At 42.2% G+C, this 15,272-nt stretch overlaps 1 protein-coding gene across 1 annotated transcript in view; it reads right to left on the minus strand.

The window, feature by feature from the left end:
- Nucleotides 1-1,334: 1,334 nt before the first annotated feature.
- The window catches only part of LOC104213830 (uncharacterized), a 33,695-nt gene continuing 19,757 nt past the window's right edge, over nucleotides 1,335-15,272 (minus strand). The window contains exons 8-16 of the mRNA XM_070169538.1: nucleotides 7,099-7,491; nucleotides 5,615-7,003; nucleotides 5,433-5,489; nucleotides 4,167-4,571; nucleotides 3,635-3,858; nucleotides 2,856-2,989; nucleotides 2,005-2,256; nucleotides 1,726-1,904; nucleotides 1,335-1,629 (exon numbers count right to left, since the gene is read on the minus strand). Of these exons, the coding sequence (XP_070025639.1) occupies nucleotides 1,528-1,629; nucleotides 1,726-1,904; nucleotides 2,005-2,256; nucleotides 2,856-2,989; nucleotides 3,635-3,858; nucleotides 4,167-4,571; nucleotides 5,433-5,489; nucleotides 5,615-7,003; nucleotides 7,099-7,491 (3,135 nt within the window). The 3' untranslated portion in view covers nucleotides 1,335-1,527. The remainder of the gene's footprint in view (nucleotides 1,630-1,725; nucleotides 1,905-2,004; nucleotides 2,257-2,855; nucleotides 2,990-3,634; nucleotides 3,859-4,166; nucleotides 4,572-5,432; nucleotides 5,490-5,614; nucleotides 7,004-7,098; nucleotides 7,492-15,272) is intronic.

Raw genomic sequence — 15,272 nt, forward strand, 5'->3', positions numbered from 1 at the left:
CTGGTTGGAATTTGGAAACCTGTCAAATCTGGTTTGTGGATTTACGACTCTGAAACTGAAAGCAAACCCCTGACTCAAAGGATAAAATCCCGCAATTTTTAAAGTCAAAAGGCCAGGTTTCACTCTGTTAGATATAATTTCCCTATTTTGTAGTTTCGTGCTCAAGGCACCAAAACCAAAATCACTAGCCAATTGACGAGAGTTTTGATTGTGAAATGAATGATATTAATTATTAAGCAAAAACGTCGCTCCAGTGAAATTTGTGTGTTGATTCAAAAGGGCACAGAAGAAAGGTGCTCTTATTTAAATAGTGGAGTATCAGATTTCTCCGAGATAAGAGGTTTATAGCACGTTTGGCCAAACTTATAAAATCGTCTCATTTTGAAAAATACTAATCTCAAAGTGCTTTTTAAAAAATACTTTGGTAAAAAATAATTTGTACTTGACAGCTAATTAATTTAAAAAGTACTTTTGAGCAATAATCAGAGTTTAACCAAACTTTTAAAAAATATTTTTATTACTTTTGGGAAGAAGTTATGCTTCTCAAAAACTGCTTCTGCTTCTACTAAAAAATATATTTTTTTCCCTTCTAAAAGTTTGGCCCAACAACTTAACTTTAAAACAAAGCATTTTTAGCCAAAAAAAAGCTTGGCCAAACAAGCTATTAGTGTGTGAAAGGTGAACTTCTGAGACGGTATCCAAGAACACAACAGTACCTGCCGTTTAATTAACACGACTACAGCAATATACAGCTCAAAGCATGACGGAAATACCAAATCTGCCATATAAGGAACACGATATTACGCCAATTCTCACAATTTAGCAATTTGACAACGTTTACAGACCATATAAAAGGAGAGGATAAAAAGAATTGAAAAAATGAATCCCCATTGCTATTTTTACAATTTACAAAAAAAACCCTGACTGATATATAAGCGACACAATTCTCTCTATATATACACACATCAGTTTAAGAGGTCCAAAAAAAAAGCCTAAATAATTAACAAGACTGAAAGACTGAGCACTCTATCTTGCTATGCTATCTAGTTGAACTTATCTTTGATAGTAAATTGGGTGTTCGCGCTATAGGCCCCTGCAAAATAGTCTTTTCCTGCATACAAATACTCGCATGAGAACAGCAGCACGGGAATTTTAGACCACAATAAGCTGGTAATGCACCGATAAGAATTCCTGGGTACAAGTCAAGTACCAACATTTTTCTTTTGTATAACTTTTTTCCCAAACTGTAACCCCCCCCCCACCCCACCCCCACCCCATCCCCAGAGAGCTCCCTATCCAGGATCCCAATAATGGCCCTTTTCCACTTTATTCCCTTGGAGACTCACATCGCTGACTTATGGTTGGAGGTGCAGGGTCTTTATCACTGGGCTATCCTTCCATCATCAAGTCAAGTTACCAACTTTAGAGCTTATATAAGGATCTCAAAGCAAATTCAAAGGAGAACCACTGCAGACAACAATTCATGCAACAAATAGTTCTTTGCTGTGCCATTAACCCATGACTTGTTCACAGCCTTAAGAGATCATTGAGCATCACAAGCTTTACGGCACCATCTCCACCACATGTAAGAAAACCATGAGGAACAATTTGAATATCTGTAACAGCTGCCTGAAAACGCAGGAGAAAAAATCCCTTTAGTTTTGCAAGCTCAGGATCTCGGTAATTTTTCTTCCAACTATTCACGCATCTGATCAAAAAAGTTACCTGTACCACACCACCAAAGCCACGGGAGCTTGGCTGCAAGAAGGTGTGTCTTTCGTGCAATTTTGGCCAATGAAATACTAATTTTGCATTTTTGGCATCCCAAAGTTTTACATCTCCATCTTTACTTCCCGTCAAGAAAAAACTGGTATGTGGTATGGTTGATATTTTGGTAACACTCCCTGCACGAGATAAAGTAGAATTAGAGAAAGATCTCATTATGTACTGCCAATCAACTATCTACAGCATTTTCAGCCACAATCATCTAAAATGGTCCAATACCTGTGTGAGCCTTCGGAATATACCAGAGCATCCCATTACGATTCTGATCACCGGTTTTCTTCTTCATGTCAACCATGGAATTCACACCATGATCACCAATTTCTGTATGCTTCTGTCTTTTTGCCTTTCCAGTAGCTATGTACCGGAAATCATGAAGTCCAACATCACCACCTTTCCCACCCGTCACAATGAGGGGGGAAATAGAACCACTTCCTAAATCATTATCAAACACTGCTAGGGAGCGTGCACCTCCTGGAAACAAGAACAGGGTCAATAATCTTAGCAAGTTAAAAGCTTATAACGGCTAATGAACTAAACAAAGACCATTATCAAGGTTTTGCTAAGGTTCTGAAGAAAAGCACTACATGTAGACTTTAAGTGGCTTATACCTATTTTCTTGCCAAAAAAGACAGTCACTGAGAATCCACCATTTAGCTCTTGACAGATGAAATGTCCCCCCCTCACAGTCCTCCTCCGAATCCACCAATAATCCATATACATGTAGAATTTTCTTCTCATGAAGGTCACACATTTCCTAGACAAGAGCTTTATCCTTTTGCTGTCGAGTAGAATTCTTCTACTTGAGGGTTCTCTATAGATTAGGTTCACTTTGTTACTAATATCTAGGGTGTTTAATCTTAAATTAAATGTTCTACCTTTTGCTTTAAATTTGGGTCTTCGCTAAATTCTCTTTAATTGCTTTTCTAGCTTATTGTTATTCCTATCATTTAAAAACTGACATTTAAGAATAAATTGACATATCTTAGTTCCGCATTTGTCTTTTTGCTAGAACTTAATATTAGGAACTGTCCCGTTCCTTCACAAAAAGGAAAACATATCAACAAACGAACCTTCATGACACATTATGGAGGCTCGAGATGTCGCTGGTGGAGCAAGTGTGTCCCATATGACAACGTTAACACCACTGGAGCTATATCCCGCGGCAGCTATGATAGAACCACTTGACGTAACATATGTGACATCCCTGCAGTCATTACGAGGCACAGCAGGCTTTATAAGAAAGCAAAAGATGGAAACTATAGCAAAAGCATAACGACTGCATAGCAAGGAGCAGGAGAAACAGAAAACAAGGAAGATAAATGTAACTGCTTCATCTTTCAAATCACTCCGACAATGTTACTAGTTGGAACTGATATTCATGGTGTCCTTGCGGTTACTAATGACGCAACGAAAGACCAAGTGCAAGTAAGGAAAATAGAAACAATTTCAAACGCTTCCAGCCCCCTGTCACCATCCAAAGACAGTATAGAGCATTCTGGTGGTTACGGGGTGGTGCTAGGTACTGGAGAGGCACCAAATAAATAAGAAAGCTTTTCCGTTAATAATATATCAGTTCAGCTTCGAGACAACTTTGAGGAGATACCAATACTTAGTTTCGATGTATTATAATACTTGAACAGGAAGTTCATACAATTTTCGCTGCTTATGGTGTATGGTAATTAAGGAAAAGAGAAGGTTAAGGCCTACGAATGTTATTAAGTAGCAATGAGGCACTAAAGTACAAAGAGAGAATATCCAAAAATCTAACTTTTCAGTTTGGATACAATTTTGTGGAGATAGTAATGCTCAGTTCCACCTAACATAAAGTTAACACGATTTGGGTGCTTACGATGTATAATTATTAAAGCAAAGAGAGGATTCTGTTGGCCGAATGTTACTTCTGCCTCCTACTTCAAGCTGCCACGTGCACACAGTACCATCCGAAGCAGCAGATACAAATCTGTGACCACAATGATCAAATTTCACGGCAGATACAGAAGCAAGAGCATATGGTGGAGGGACATTTGCAGCAGGAAGCACTCCATATGTTGCAGTAGCTCTATCTTTGCCAAACTGCAGATATCAAAATTTATTCTAAATACCATATCTTAAGAAACCACAATAACACAAGTATGTGACGAAACAAGTTTCCAATCTCATGTAAGAACAACGAAAAAGACATAGCCTACAAACAGTAAAAGAAAAAGAAAATGGCCAGACATATCATGCCACTGCATGAAGATTACTTAATACTTACTAATTTGCAAGTACAGAAAATATTCTACATTCCTTTTAGGAGTCAAACTTGCTCAAGGTGCAAATTAAGCCTTACTGTTGCCACTGCAAAAGATCTAATTAATCTGTTGATCGTGATGCTTTACCTCCCACAAATATATGTGTGTATTGCTTGAGCCAACCAAGAAAAAAGGCCTTGAAGGGTGAGTTGAGAATGCCCTTGTCCTAACATTTTCTACGGTGGCAGGAGGGTCAAGAAACTCATCAAAATCCTCTTGAACTCCCCAGCCAAGACTGGATCCACCCGTATTGGCATAACCTGGAAGCCCAAATGTAGGTCTTGCCTGAAAACCTGCGCCAACAGTTGCTCCACCTAGCCCGAGGTGTGTGCCCTTTTTACTCCCGAGACCCACTCCAGGAGAGACGCAAGTAGGAATTGGTGTAGAATCGGATCCCGCCCAACCATTATGTGGCCAATCAGCTTCTGCCCAGACATTATCAAATCTGTTCGCACAAGGAAGTCCATCTTCCCAATTGAAGAATAATAATCCCTGAATCAGACATAAGTAGATTGAGCGATCAGGAAAAATGTCACTGACTTTACAAATATAGAAGATTACTGGGAAATTTAAATGTGAAACAAATAAAATAGACGTATTTACTTTATCGCCAAACTGTAAAGCGCAGAGTCTAAAGACCAGAATAGGAATTTACTATGAATGTCTAACAGGCAAAATACTTCCCGAGTAATATAACAATATCAGAAGGCAGCCAACTGATATTTATTCATCAATAAATCTCTTAAAAGCAAAATACTTTCCATTTATTATCCCTATTTAAAAACTAAGATCAGAATAATTTTCTGCACAATGAAATGATGAATTTGCAAAAGATCAGAGTTCATGGAAGTGTGAAGCATCAGATACAAATTTCTCCTATTGAAGTGACACTTGGGATACATTTGAGACACCCTAGAATTTGTACCGTTGACATTCCCACACCATATAACAAGTTGAATACAGCGAACATGAAAGATACCACGTGACTCATCTTTAGATTCACTTATGCCTCTCTCATATCATAAGTACACCTCTCAAAGTTCATAATAACCATGAAGTACCGTACTCTTAAAGTTTCACGAACATGCAGCCAAATCAGTTTAACATCTCCATTTACCCCACCACAAACATTTCAACTTATCCCAGTTTACTTATGCATCAAGTCGTTCTTTTAAGTATGAAACTTGGAGCTGGATGTTAATAATTGTAAAGTGACATGATCCCTAAAGCCACAAGTTTATTTCATGTTACGACCAAAATGATGTATCAGATGCATCCTAAACCACTGGGAAAACATCAAATTCAGATGCATAAAATATAGACCGCTAAATAAGCCCCAAAGCACAGTCTCACCTTCCGATTGCTAGCAAGAGCAGCTTCATGTTGATCAACGGAGTTGATGCACAAAGCCTGCTCAAATACAGGAGAATTGCATTCGTTAGCATCAAGAAAGAAGATTTGCCATTAAATTTACCTGTTATCTGTAAGAAATATAAAGTGCAATTCAAATTAAAAAAAATTAGGAGAAGAATTACCTCCAAAAGTTCTCCATTTCTCTTATATATCTCCATCGGACTACGAAAAGGCAAAACCTTCTTTGTATGGTTCGTATCTTTTCCCCCGGAACTTTGGAAAGGATGATTATTTGGTGACAAACAAGCAAGAGGAGATCCAGCTGCGCTGCTTGGACTACCAAACCTATCGTCTCTGTCACAAGTTTCCTCAGCTTCACACTCTCTTACAATGCTGGGGTACATTTCATTCCATCCTTTAAAGGACTTTAGCAAGGTATGCTGTAAAAACTTCTGGTCTTGAAGCAAAAATCCCTGATTAGCTTTCTTAAGCTCAGAACAAATATCCCATAATGCCTCAAATGCTGATAATTCATCTTCAGCAGTCAGCTTATCCAGATCATTATTTCTATGACTAAGTTTAGTATCTGGCGCTTTATGTAGGGACGGATAATCTTCAGACCAGAAAATAGTAGTTGCACCTGGATCTATGCTCTCCAGCAGGATGGATGCAAACCGATTCGTACAGTAAGAAGAGATGTGAGTACATGTGATCTTTAGTATCTTCGCCAGAAGTCCTGGAACAATCCCATTGTGGGTTGAGACATTGTTGCCATTTACACAGTTTAGTGAAGTGGATACACTGGGATGTCCGCCTGGAGGTAGAAACAAATCGCTTTCTTCATGTTCTGGAGATAGCAGATTTAGCTTGTATTTTAAAAAGCTAGATACATATCCCCAAAAAGAAGCAACCATGACATGCCATCTCTCTTCCGGAACAGACAACATAACATCCCCAAATTGTGCCCGTGGCATTTGATTCTTGTTCTGGAAAGAAGATCCAGCATCATGAATAGATAAATCATGAGCCACCGTTTCTCGAATCTCACAAAGCAGTTTTTGTATATCCTTTATGCCTGTCTCATCTGAAGTTCTTGCCATCAAGAGAGGCTTCACAATCAGGAGAAGAACACTGTAATCTCTTTGTACCAAAGCAGATGCAAACAGTAACAAATACTCTGTTAAATCAAGGATGGTGAAATGTGTCCCCACAAAATTTTCTGCAGAAGAAACTGAAGAAAACTGCATTGTGGCTCTAAGACACCATAATGACCAAGACAGCCTCTTTTTATACAGCTCTAAGACGGCGCCATAAATATTTTCATCAGCTCCATTACTCCTAAGGGCGAATGACTTCAAGTAGAAACAGTCCATGCTACACATAATGATGTATCTTGCAGAAATATAAAATAATTCTCCAGATACTTCAAGAAATAGCTTGGGAAGGAAAGCATACAATGAGCAACCATCAAGTTCATGGCCTTGCTCCATCGACAGATATTTATTTATGTAGTCTCGCAACAAGTAGCATCCTGTATACGCCAAACCACCATTGCAAAATGACAAAAAAGTCTGAAAGAGGAAAAAGGAAAAAACTGACAATCAGTCCTCCGGAAAGAAAAAAAACCCATAAACATAACACTTGTTCCATAAATAAGCAGAGATACCAAGTACATAAGATGTAGAGGAATTAAGGAGAATTTCAGTTGAAAGGATGCAATTGTCGTCATCAGTTCATCTTGAAAAGCTTCGACTGAAAGCTTGTATTCTTCATTCTCTGATACAGTATCCATGTGTCCCTGAAGACATATCATACCATGGTCTACCCAGCTTGGATGTCTCCTTAACATCTTACACAAGTATTGCATAGACAAGTCTGATCTCATGTGTGATTCTATCCGTAAAGCCACATCCGATGATAGCCAGTTTGATGAAGTTTCATTTAGCATTGCACGCAGCATTTCATGCAGGTATCCAGAGTCCACATTATCAGCCACACTTCCTCCAGTTGGACCACCAATGATGCTCACAGAAGATGAAAGGCATTCCAAAGCATCAAGCTTACATAGAAAAAGATAGGAAAACTTTTTTGAGAATGCGAAAAGAGATAGGAAAACTATAGTCCTTCGACGAAAAAAATCTAATTAAAATGAACATACAATGGTACATCCATACACACGACCAGGCTGGCTGAGAGGGTCGCTTGGCATTAGATAACATTAAGGTATACCCCCTAAACTGACTTATAGAAGAAAAGGTATGATAAAAGTCAATGTGTCAATCACAAGTGAACATTTCCCTAGATACTCTCTCTCCTACTTCCTAGGAGGTTAGAGCCACCTTTCCGGTGGGATCCTGTCAGGACGGTGTTTCGCTCCGGTAGAGCTGAGAAGAACCAACCCAGCTGCAACCAAGAAACCTGTATCCGAAGAAGAGGCTGAGGAGTTCCTGAGAAAGATGAAAGTGCAGGACTACTCCGTGGTCGAACAGCGGAGGAAAACACCGGCCCAGATCTCGCTGCTGTCATTACTAATCCATTCTGAGGAGCATCGTCGGGCCTTGATGAAGATATTGAACGAAGCTCATGTGCCCAACGAGATTTCTGTAAACCACCTGGAAACCATTGCCAACAAGATTTTCGAGGTGAACAGGGTAACATTCTCAGATGATGACCTGCCGATGGAAGGTACAGAGCATAATAAAGCTCTCTACCTAACTGTCAAATGTGAAAACTCGGTAGTTACTCGGGTATTGGTGGATAACGGTTCAAGTGCCAATATCTGCCCATTATCCACTCTAAACCAGTTAAAGATCGACCACGGAAGAATCCACAAGAATAGCATCTGTGTCCGAGGATTTGACGGAAATGGAACAGCCACTGTAGGGGATGTTGTACTTGAATTGACCATCGGTCCAGTCCTGTTCACCATGGAGTTCCAGGTGTTAGATGCCACAGTATCTTATAACCTTCTGTTAGGACGACCATGGATTCATGCAGCCAAAGCAGTGCCCTCCACCCTACATCAGATGGTGATGTTCGAGTGGGATAGGCAGGAGGTCGTGCTACACGGCGAGGACACGGCGTTCACCATGGGTGGCGCAATTGTATCTTTCATAGAGACCGATGATGACAAAGGTCCTTGGGTCTACCAGATTTTCGATACAGGGTCGGCAAACAAAATTGCTGAAGGAGAAATCATCCCGCACCCTAGGGTAGCTGCCGCGACAGTCATGATGGTCTCGGAAATGCTGGGTAATGGATTTGTGCCGGGAAAGGGCCTGGGAGTCGAGCTTCAGGGGATTGTCCAACCTGTCTCCCTGCCTAAAAATCTGGAAACTTTCGGATTGGGGTTCAAACCAACCGCAGCAGATGTAAAGCAAGCGCGGAAAATGAAGAAGAAAGTCTGGTATCTTCCCAAACCCGTGTCACGTCTTTCAAGATCTTTTGTCAAAGCAAGCGCCAAAGGGCCACCGGTCCCAAAGGTTCTAGGACCATTGAGTGGTATGGATGGGGACCTGAATCAGAGTTTCGAGAAGCTATTCGCTGATGTCAGTATGGTAGAAGCTGGAGAAGGTTCCAGCAGAGCAGGGATACAGTTTGTGGGGCCTGAGGCCAAAACCAACAATTGGACAGTTACTCCTCTTCCTGTCCGAGGGTAGTCTTGGTAGTAGGCTTTAATTTATGTTTTTGTTTGTTTTGTTTTGTTCGGATTATTCCAGGGTGTAATCCAAATTTTACTTTTGTTTTGTAAAAGTGTGAACCCTTTTATCCCGCAAGTTTAATAAAGTTCCCTTCTTTTGTCCCATTTTAATTTTGTTTTGTTCTTTTTCTTTCTGAACAGTTCTCTTTTTACTGGTTCTAACGACATGGCATGCACAACGGATCTTCGACCTAGTCTAATAAATCAATCTGAATCCGACTTAAGGGTACAAGAGATCGTTTGTGACGATGAATCTGAATATGACGAAGATAAAGCCTTCGAAGAGATAAGCCGAGAACTGTGCCAATTTGAAGAAAAACTCAAACCTAACCTAAATGACACTGAGGCTGTGAATCTAGGAGACGCTGATAATGTCCGAGAAACCAAAATCAGCATCCATATTGAGCCGAATGTCAGGGAAGAATTGATCAAAACCCTCGTGGAATTCAAAGATGTTTTTGCATGGTCATATGATGATATGCCGGGATTAAGCACCAATTTAGTGGTTCACAAATTGCCCACTGACCCGGCATACCCTCCGGTCAAGCAAAAGCTAAGGAAATTTAAAACAGAAATGAGTGTAAAGATCAAAGAAGAGGTGATTAAGCAGTTGCAGGCGAAGGTCATTCGGGTCACTCGATATCCCGAGTGGTTGGCCAATGTGGTACCAGTTCCAAAGAAGGACGGGAAAATCAGGGTGTGCGTCGACTACCGCAACCTCAACAAAGCAAGTCCCAAGGACAATTTTCCATTGCCCAACATCCATATCCTGATCGATAATTGCGCTGGGCGCGAGATCGGATCCTTTGTGGATTGTTATGCGGGTTATCATCAGATCCTAATGGACGAGGAAGATGCGGAAAAAACAGCTTTTATTACGCCATGGGGAACTTACTGCTATCGGGTAATGCCGTTCGGATTGAAGAACGCCGGGGCAACGTACATGCGAGCAATGACTACTGTGTTTCACGACATGATACACAAAGAAATTGAGGTGTACGTAGATGATGTGATCATAAAGTCCTGGCGTCAAGAAGACCATGTAGCAGATCTAAGGAGATTTTTCCAAAGACTCCGAAGGTATGATATCAAGCTCAATCCGGCCAAATGCGCATTCGGGGTTCCATCAGGAAAGCTGTTAGGATTCATCGTCAGTCGGCGGGGGATTGAGTTAGACCCATCCAAGATCGAATCCATCCGAGATTTGCCACCGCCAAAGAACAAAACAGAGGTAATGAGTTTGTTGGGTAGACTCAATTACATCAGCGGGTTTATCGCTCAACTCACGGCGATTTGTGAGCCCATATTTCGGTTGCTAAAAAAGGATGCTGGTGTAAGTTGGACGGCAGAATGTCAAGAGGCTTTCGACCAAATCAAAGGGTATCTGTCTAATCCACCCGTGTTGGTCCCGCCAGAATAGCAATAGTACAGATTCCACAGTTCTTTAACCCTATTTGATTAAAAGAAAAGAAAACAACATATGGGAAAGCAACAAAGCCAAATAAACAAGACTCGACCAAAGATTAATTTTCCAACTTAAGGGCCCACGAGGCATCATTCGGCCTCTTCGCGGCCCTTGGTGTGAGGTCCCTCTGCAAGCTCTTCAACTCATTCATAATTCGGTGGACGCAGCCCATGATGGAAACAAGGAGGGTTTTCCGAGGTATTTGCTCCCCTCCTAGGCATTTCATGTAGATGTAATGCCCAATTTCGTCGATCCTTCCTCGAATGTTGTCCCTCTCAATGAACAATTGCCTGATTTGTCGGTTCTTCAAACCCAGTGCCTGAGCATTGTCGGCAAGTCGATCCTGGAACAACTCCATTTGTCTTTCCATGCAGGCCATTGCATCGTAACAATGTCTCCTGTCGGCCTGAGCGTCTCGTGCTTGTTTGATGATCCGATCATGTAGAGTGGAGTTCGTTTCCCTTAATATCCCGATGCTCATTTCATAATCCCTTATGACCTGTTGCAGACGCTGTTTCCGGGCCATTGTGCATTTTGCCCATCTGACCTTCATCCTTGCTACGCGAGCTTCTGATTGTTCTAATTCTTCCTGGCTTTGGACGACCTGATTTTTCAAACTTGCTATCAACCTTTCGTCAGAGCGACGTTTCTGTCGGTCAATGTTACTTTTGCTGGCTTGGCGTAGGCGGGCCTTCAGTGTCTGGTTCTCTTGGGCTAGCTTGTTCTTTTCGCCCTGCTCCGAGGCGACTTGCACGTTGTTCTCAAATACAAGCCTCTCGACTTGTTGCTTTAGCCTCCCGATTTCAGCCCGGTAGCCTTCTTCTCTTTTTAACCAGCTCCACTCTGCCTGTGAAGATTCCTCAAAGCCTTGGATGTGAGCTCTCTTAGTTGGTCTCTGATGTTCAAGCTCTCTTCTGTACCACGGGAGGTATTTCGGAGACACTTCGCCCTTAGCCCGATCTCGTACACAAGTATCTAACTTCAGGGTTTGACATTCATTCCAGATCCTCCGAACGAATGCTTCAGGGAACTGCCCACCAGGTCCAATTTCAATCACCTGGCTACTGAGATCTTCTTCCTTCGGGATCACTTGGTATCGTCCCAACTGCCTCAACACCCTGCATGGTGCGTAGGGCTGGATACTTTGGAGACCCATCAACAGCAAATAAGATTCGGCGGCCGCCATGTGTATGACCTCATCTAGGGGTAGCCACTCGAATGCCCACTCTATCTGGTTTGCTGAAACAGAGCGCAGTAGCGTGACCCATTCGGCGACCCCTTCCGGCAATCTGAACCCGTCGATCCTGGTGGGAAACTCTTCTATACAAGTCTTTTGTGATGACCCATACTTCAGAAATTGAGGGCGACGACCCATACTTCAAAGAAATTTCCTCCGGTTTTGCAAAAGGTGAGCGCGCGGAAAATTTCCGCAATTATCAGTGGTGCCAGAGTGTTATTTTCTTGTCTGATCAAAGTATTGACGACCCCAGCAATTTGTATGTTAATTTTTCCGTCTCTTTTAGGGAACACCAAAAAACCCAGAAAGGCTATCATAAAAGCAATACATTTGTGCCTCTCCCACTCCAACCGGTTCTCCCCACTGCAGATCTTACTCTCGGGATTGTTGAGCCCTCCCAGATGACCGTATCTGTCGTACAGAAATGCAAAACTACAAAACCCTTTTGATAACTCTGGGTTATGAACCGTTCTGCGGATCTTTACGATATCCAGGAATTTGTGTATGGTTACAGCCCTTGGTGCAATGAGATACTGCTCTTTCATAGGGATGTTAGGACATCCAATGTACCCTGCCAACTCCTCCAGTGTCGGGGTGAGCTCGAAATCTGAGAAGTGAAATACGTTGTGGGCCGAGTCCCAAAATGAAATTAGAGCTCTGATAACGTCCCCTCGCGGATCGATGTCCAGCAATCCAACCAAATTTCTCAAGTATATTTTGACCGTATCTTGCCCCGATCCTCCCAAGTTGCTCCACCACATGCGTAAGCCCAGAGGAACTTTGTTTATAATGGCCTCAGATGAACACCTACTTGTGCTCATTCTGCACATTTATTAAGGTGTTTTTAGACAAGAAAGAAAAGATTTTTTTTTTGAAAGAAATAATATGTGTATATACATACATGGGTATATGCGTATATATATATAATTTTTGGTAAACAAAATCGGGGAGTTGGACCCGATAAGCGTTGCCTACGTATCCCACATCCGGTGAGAATCAAACTGACGTAGTTCGGGTAAGAAATTTATCTAAATCACGAGTCTTCTAAAACTGAAAAATATCTGGACATTGCTTTTTTTTCATTTTTATTTATGCTATCGAAACTCCTGTTATCACCCGCCGGTCAACATGCAAATTTGAAGCAAATTAAATGCGATAACAGACAAAATGCCACATGATGGTCTCCTTTTTTTTGTTTCAGGTTGTTATTCTTGGACGGGCCCAACCCCTGTGTTGAGTCCCCTAAGTCAAATGCAACGTGATGCAAATAAGCGTTTTCCTACTAGGGATCCGGCATGAAGTTATGTTTTACTAAGCTTCAATCTGGGCTTTGTTCTAGACCTGGCTTACACGAGCGAACAACTCGAGTCGAGGAGGGGGCTACGTACCGGGGACCCGCGGGGTCGTCCGGCTTTGTAACTTATCCGAGCCTCTTTCTACTTGGGCATTGGCACTAACAGAATAGGGAGTCTCGACCAGCGAGCTTCTCCCCGGAGGTAAGAAGAGAAGGGTTTCGGCACTGTTTATATGTACAGTTCAAATAATATCAAAGCGGTAAAAGCAGCATTTAGCACATTAGGCTCAAACATGTAAAAATCAGAAAGAACCAAATATAACAATTTATCTAAGATCGAATATCTAACCCTGAACCAGTGGTTCTGGGTCCATGTCCCCAATGGAGTCGCCAGAGCTGTCACACCTCCTTTTTCCGCACCCGCAAGAGTGCAAGGGAGTTTTTTCCAATTAAAGGACAACCGAAACGGGATTCGTTTGTCTATTTCAGAGTCGCCACTTGGGAGATTTAGGGTGTCCCAAGTCACCAATTTTAATCCCGAATCGAGGAAAAGAATGACTCCATATTACAATCTGCGTACCAGAAATCTGGATAAGGAATTCTGTTAACCCGGGAGAAGGTGTTAGGCATTCCCGAGTTCCGTGGTTCTAGCACGGTCGCTCAACTGTTATATTCGGCTTGATTATCTGATTTTATACAAATGTGAACTTATGTGCCAATTTTATCTTTTAACCGCTTTTATCATTTAATGTTATTTTTATCAAGAATTGCAACATCGTGGAAACACACCTCGAACCACGTTACAATCAATGTACCTGTGGTTAGAGCTACGTTTCAACTCTGTTGAGATTGGGATTTGGGTCACATAAATGTGCACCCGAGTTTAGGAAGATAACATTATTAAAGACGTGCCTAAAGCAACTAGCGTATTGTTATTTTTAGGGAAGGCCGTAAAATTCGCTAAACGGCCGGTTGGTTGTAGTGTGGCTTGCCAGCCCTGGGACCAACTGCCTACCTCGATCGTGGCAATTTCTTCTTTCTTTCTTCTTCCCAGCGCTCCTCCCGTGCCGCTCTGAATAGCCTGGGTCGTGGCCTTGAGTGCTGAGTAATTCAGGATTTTGTCAGACCTCAGACACTCTTCTATCATGACCCCTATCTTCACCACCTCGTTGAAGGATTTTCCAACCGTCGTTACCAAGTGACCAAAGTAGGTTGGCTCCAATGTTTGCAAGAAATAGTCCACCATCTCTCCCTCTCTCATGGGAGGATCGACTCTGGCCGCTTGCTCCCTCCAACGGAACCCGAACTCGCGAAAACTTTCCCCGGGTTTCTTCCCGGTCCTCAACAACGTGAGACGGTCAGGGACTATCTCGAGATTGTATTGGAAATTACCTGCGAAAGCCTGCGCCAGATCATCCCAAGTGTACCATCTACCGGAATCCTGCCAGTTGGACGGCAGAATGTCAAGAGGCTTTCGACCAAATCAAAGGGTATCTGTCTAATCCACCCGTGTTGGTCCCGCCTAAGCCAGGGAAGCCCTTAATTCTTTATTTGACGGTCCTGGAAAATTCATTTGATTGTGTACTGGGGCAACATGATGACACAGGAAGGAAGGAGCAGGCCATCTACTATCTTAGCAAGAAATTCACAGTATACGAGGTCAAGTACACTCAACTCGAGAAAACATGCTGCGCCCTAACTTGGGTAGCTCAGAAGTTGAAGCACTACCTGTCCTCGTATACTACTTATCTCATATCCCGTTTGGACCCATTAAAGTATATCTTTCAGAAACCTATGCCCACAGGGAGGTTGGCAAAATGGCAAATTGTGCTCACAGAGTTTGATATCGTCTATGTGACGAGAACAGCCATGAAAGCCCAGGCGTTGGCCGACCATTTGGCAGAGAATCTCGTTGATGAAAAATACGAGCCTTTAAGAACGTATTTTCCCGACGAAGAGGTAATGCATACAAATGAGCTGGAGTTACCCGAGGAAAACGACCCGTCCTGGAAGCTGAATGCTTCGATATATACATTTAACGAGGGCCCCGCAGCTTGTGCGTTTTTATTTGTCGAGGCTCATCTCGTCTTTATTTTAGAAGGATATCCTATAGCAACTACGTTTCTTGTCGCGTTTGTCTCTAC

Source organism: Nicotiana sylvestris, chromosome 1 (genome assembly GCF_000393655.2).
Source record: "Nicotiana sylvestris chromosome 1, ASM39365v2, whole genome shotgun sequence".
Taxonomy (NCBI): domain Eukaryota; kingdom Viridiplantae; phylum Streptophyta; class Magnoliopsida; order Solanales; family Solanaceae; genus Nicotiana; species Nicotiana sylvestris.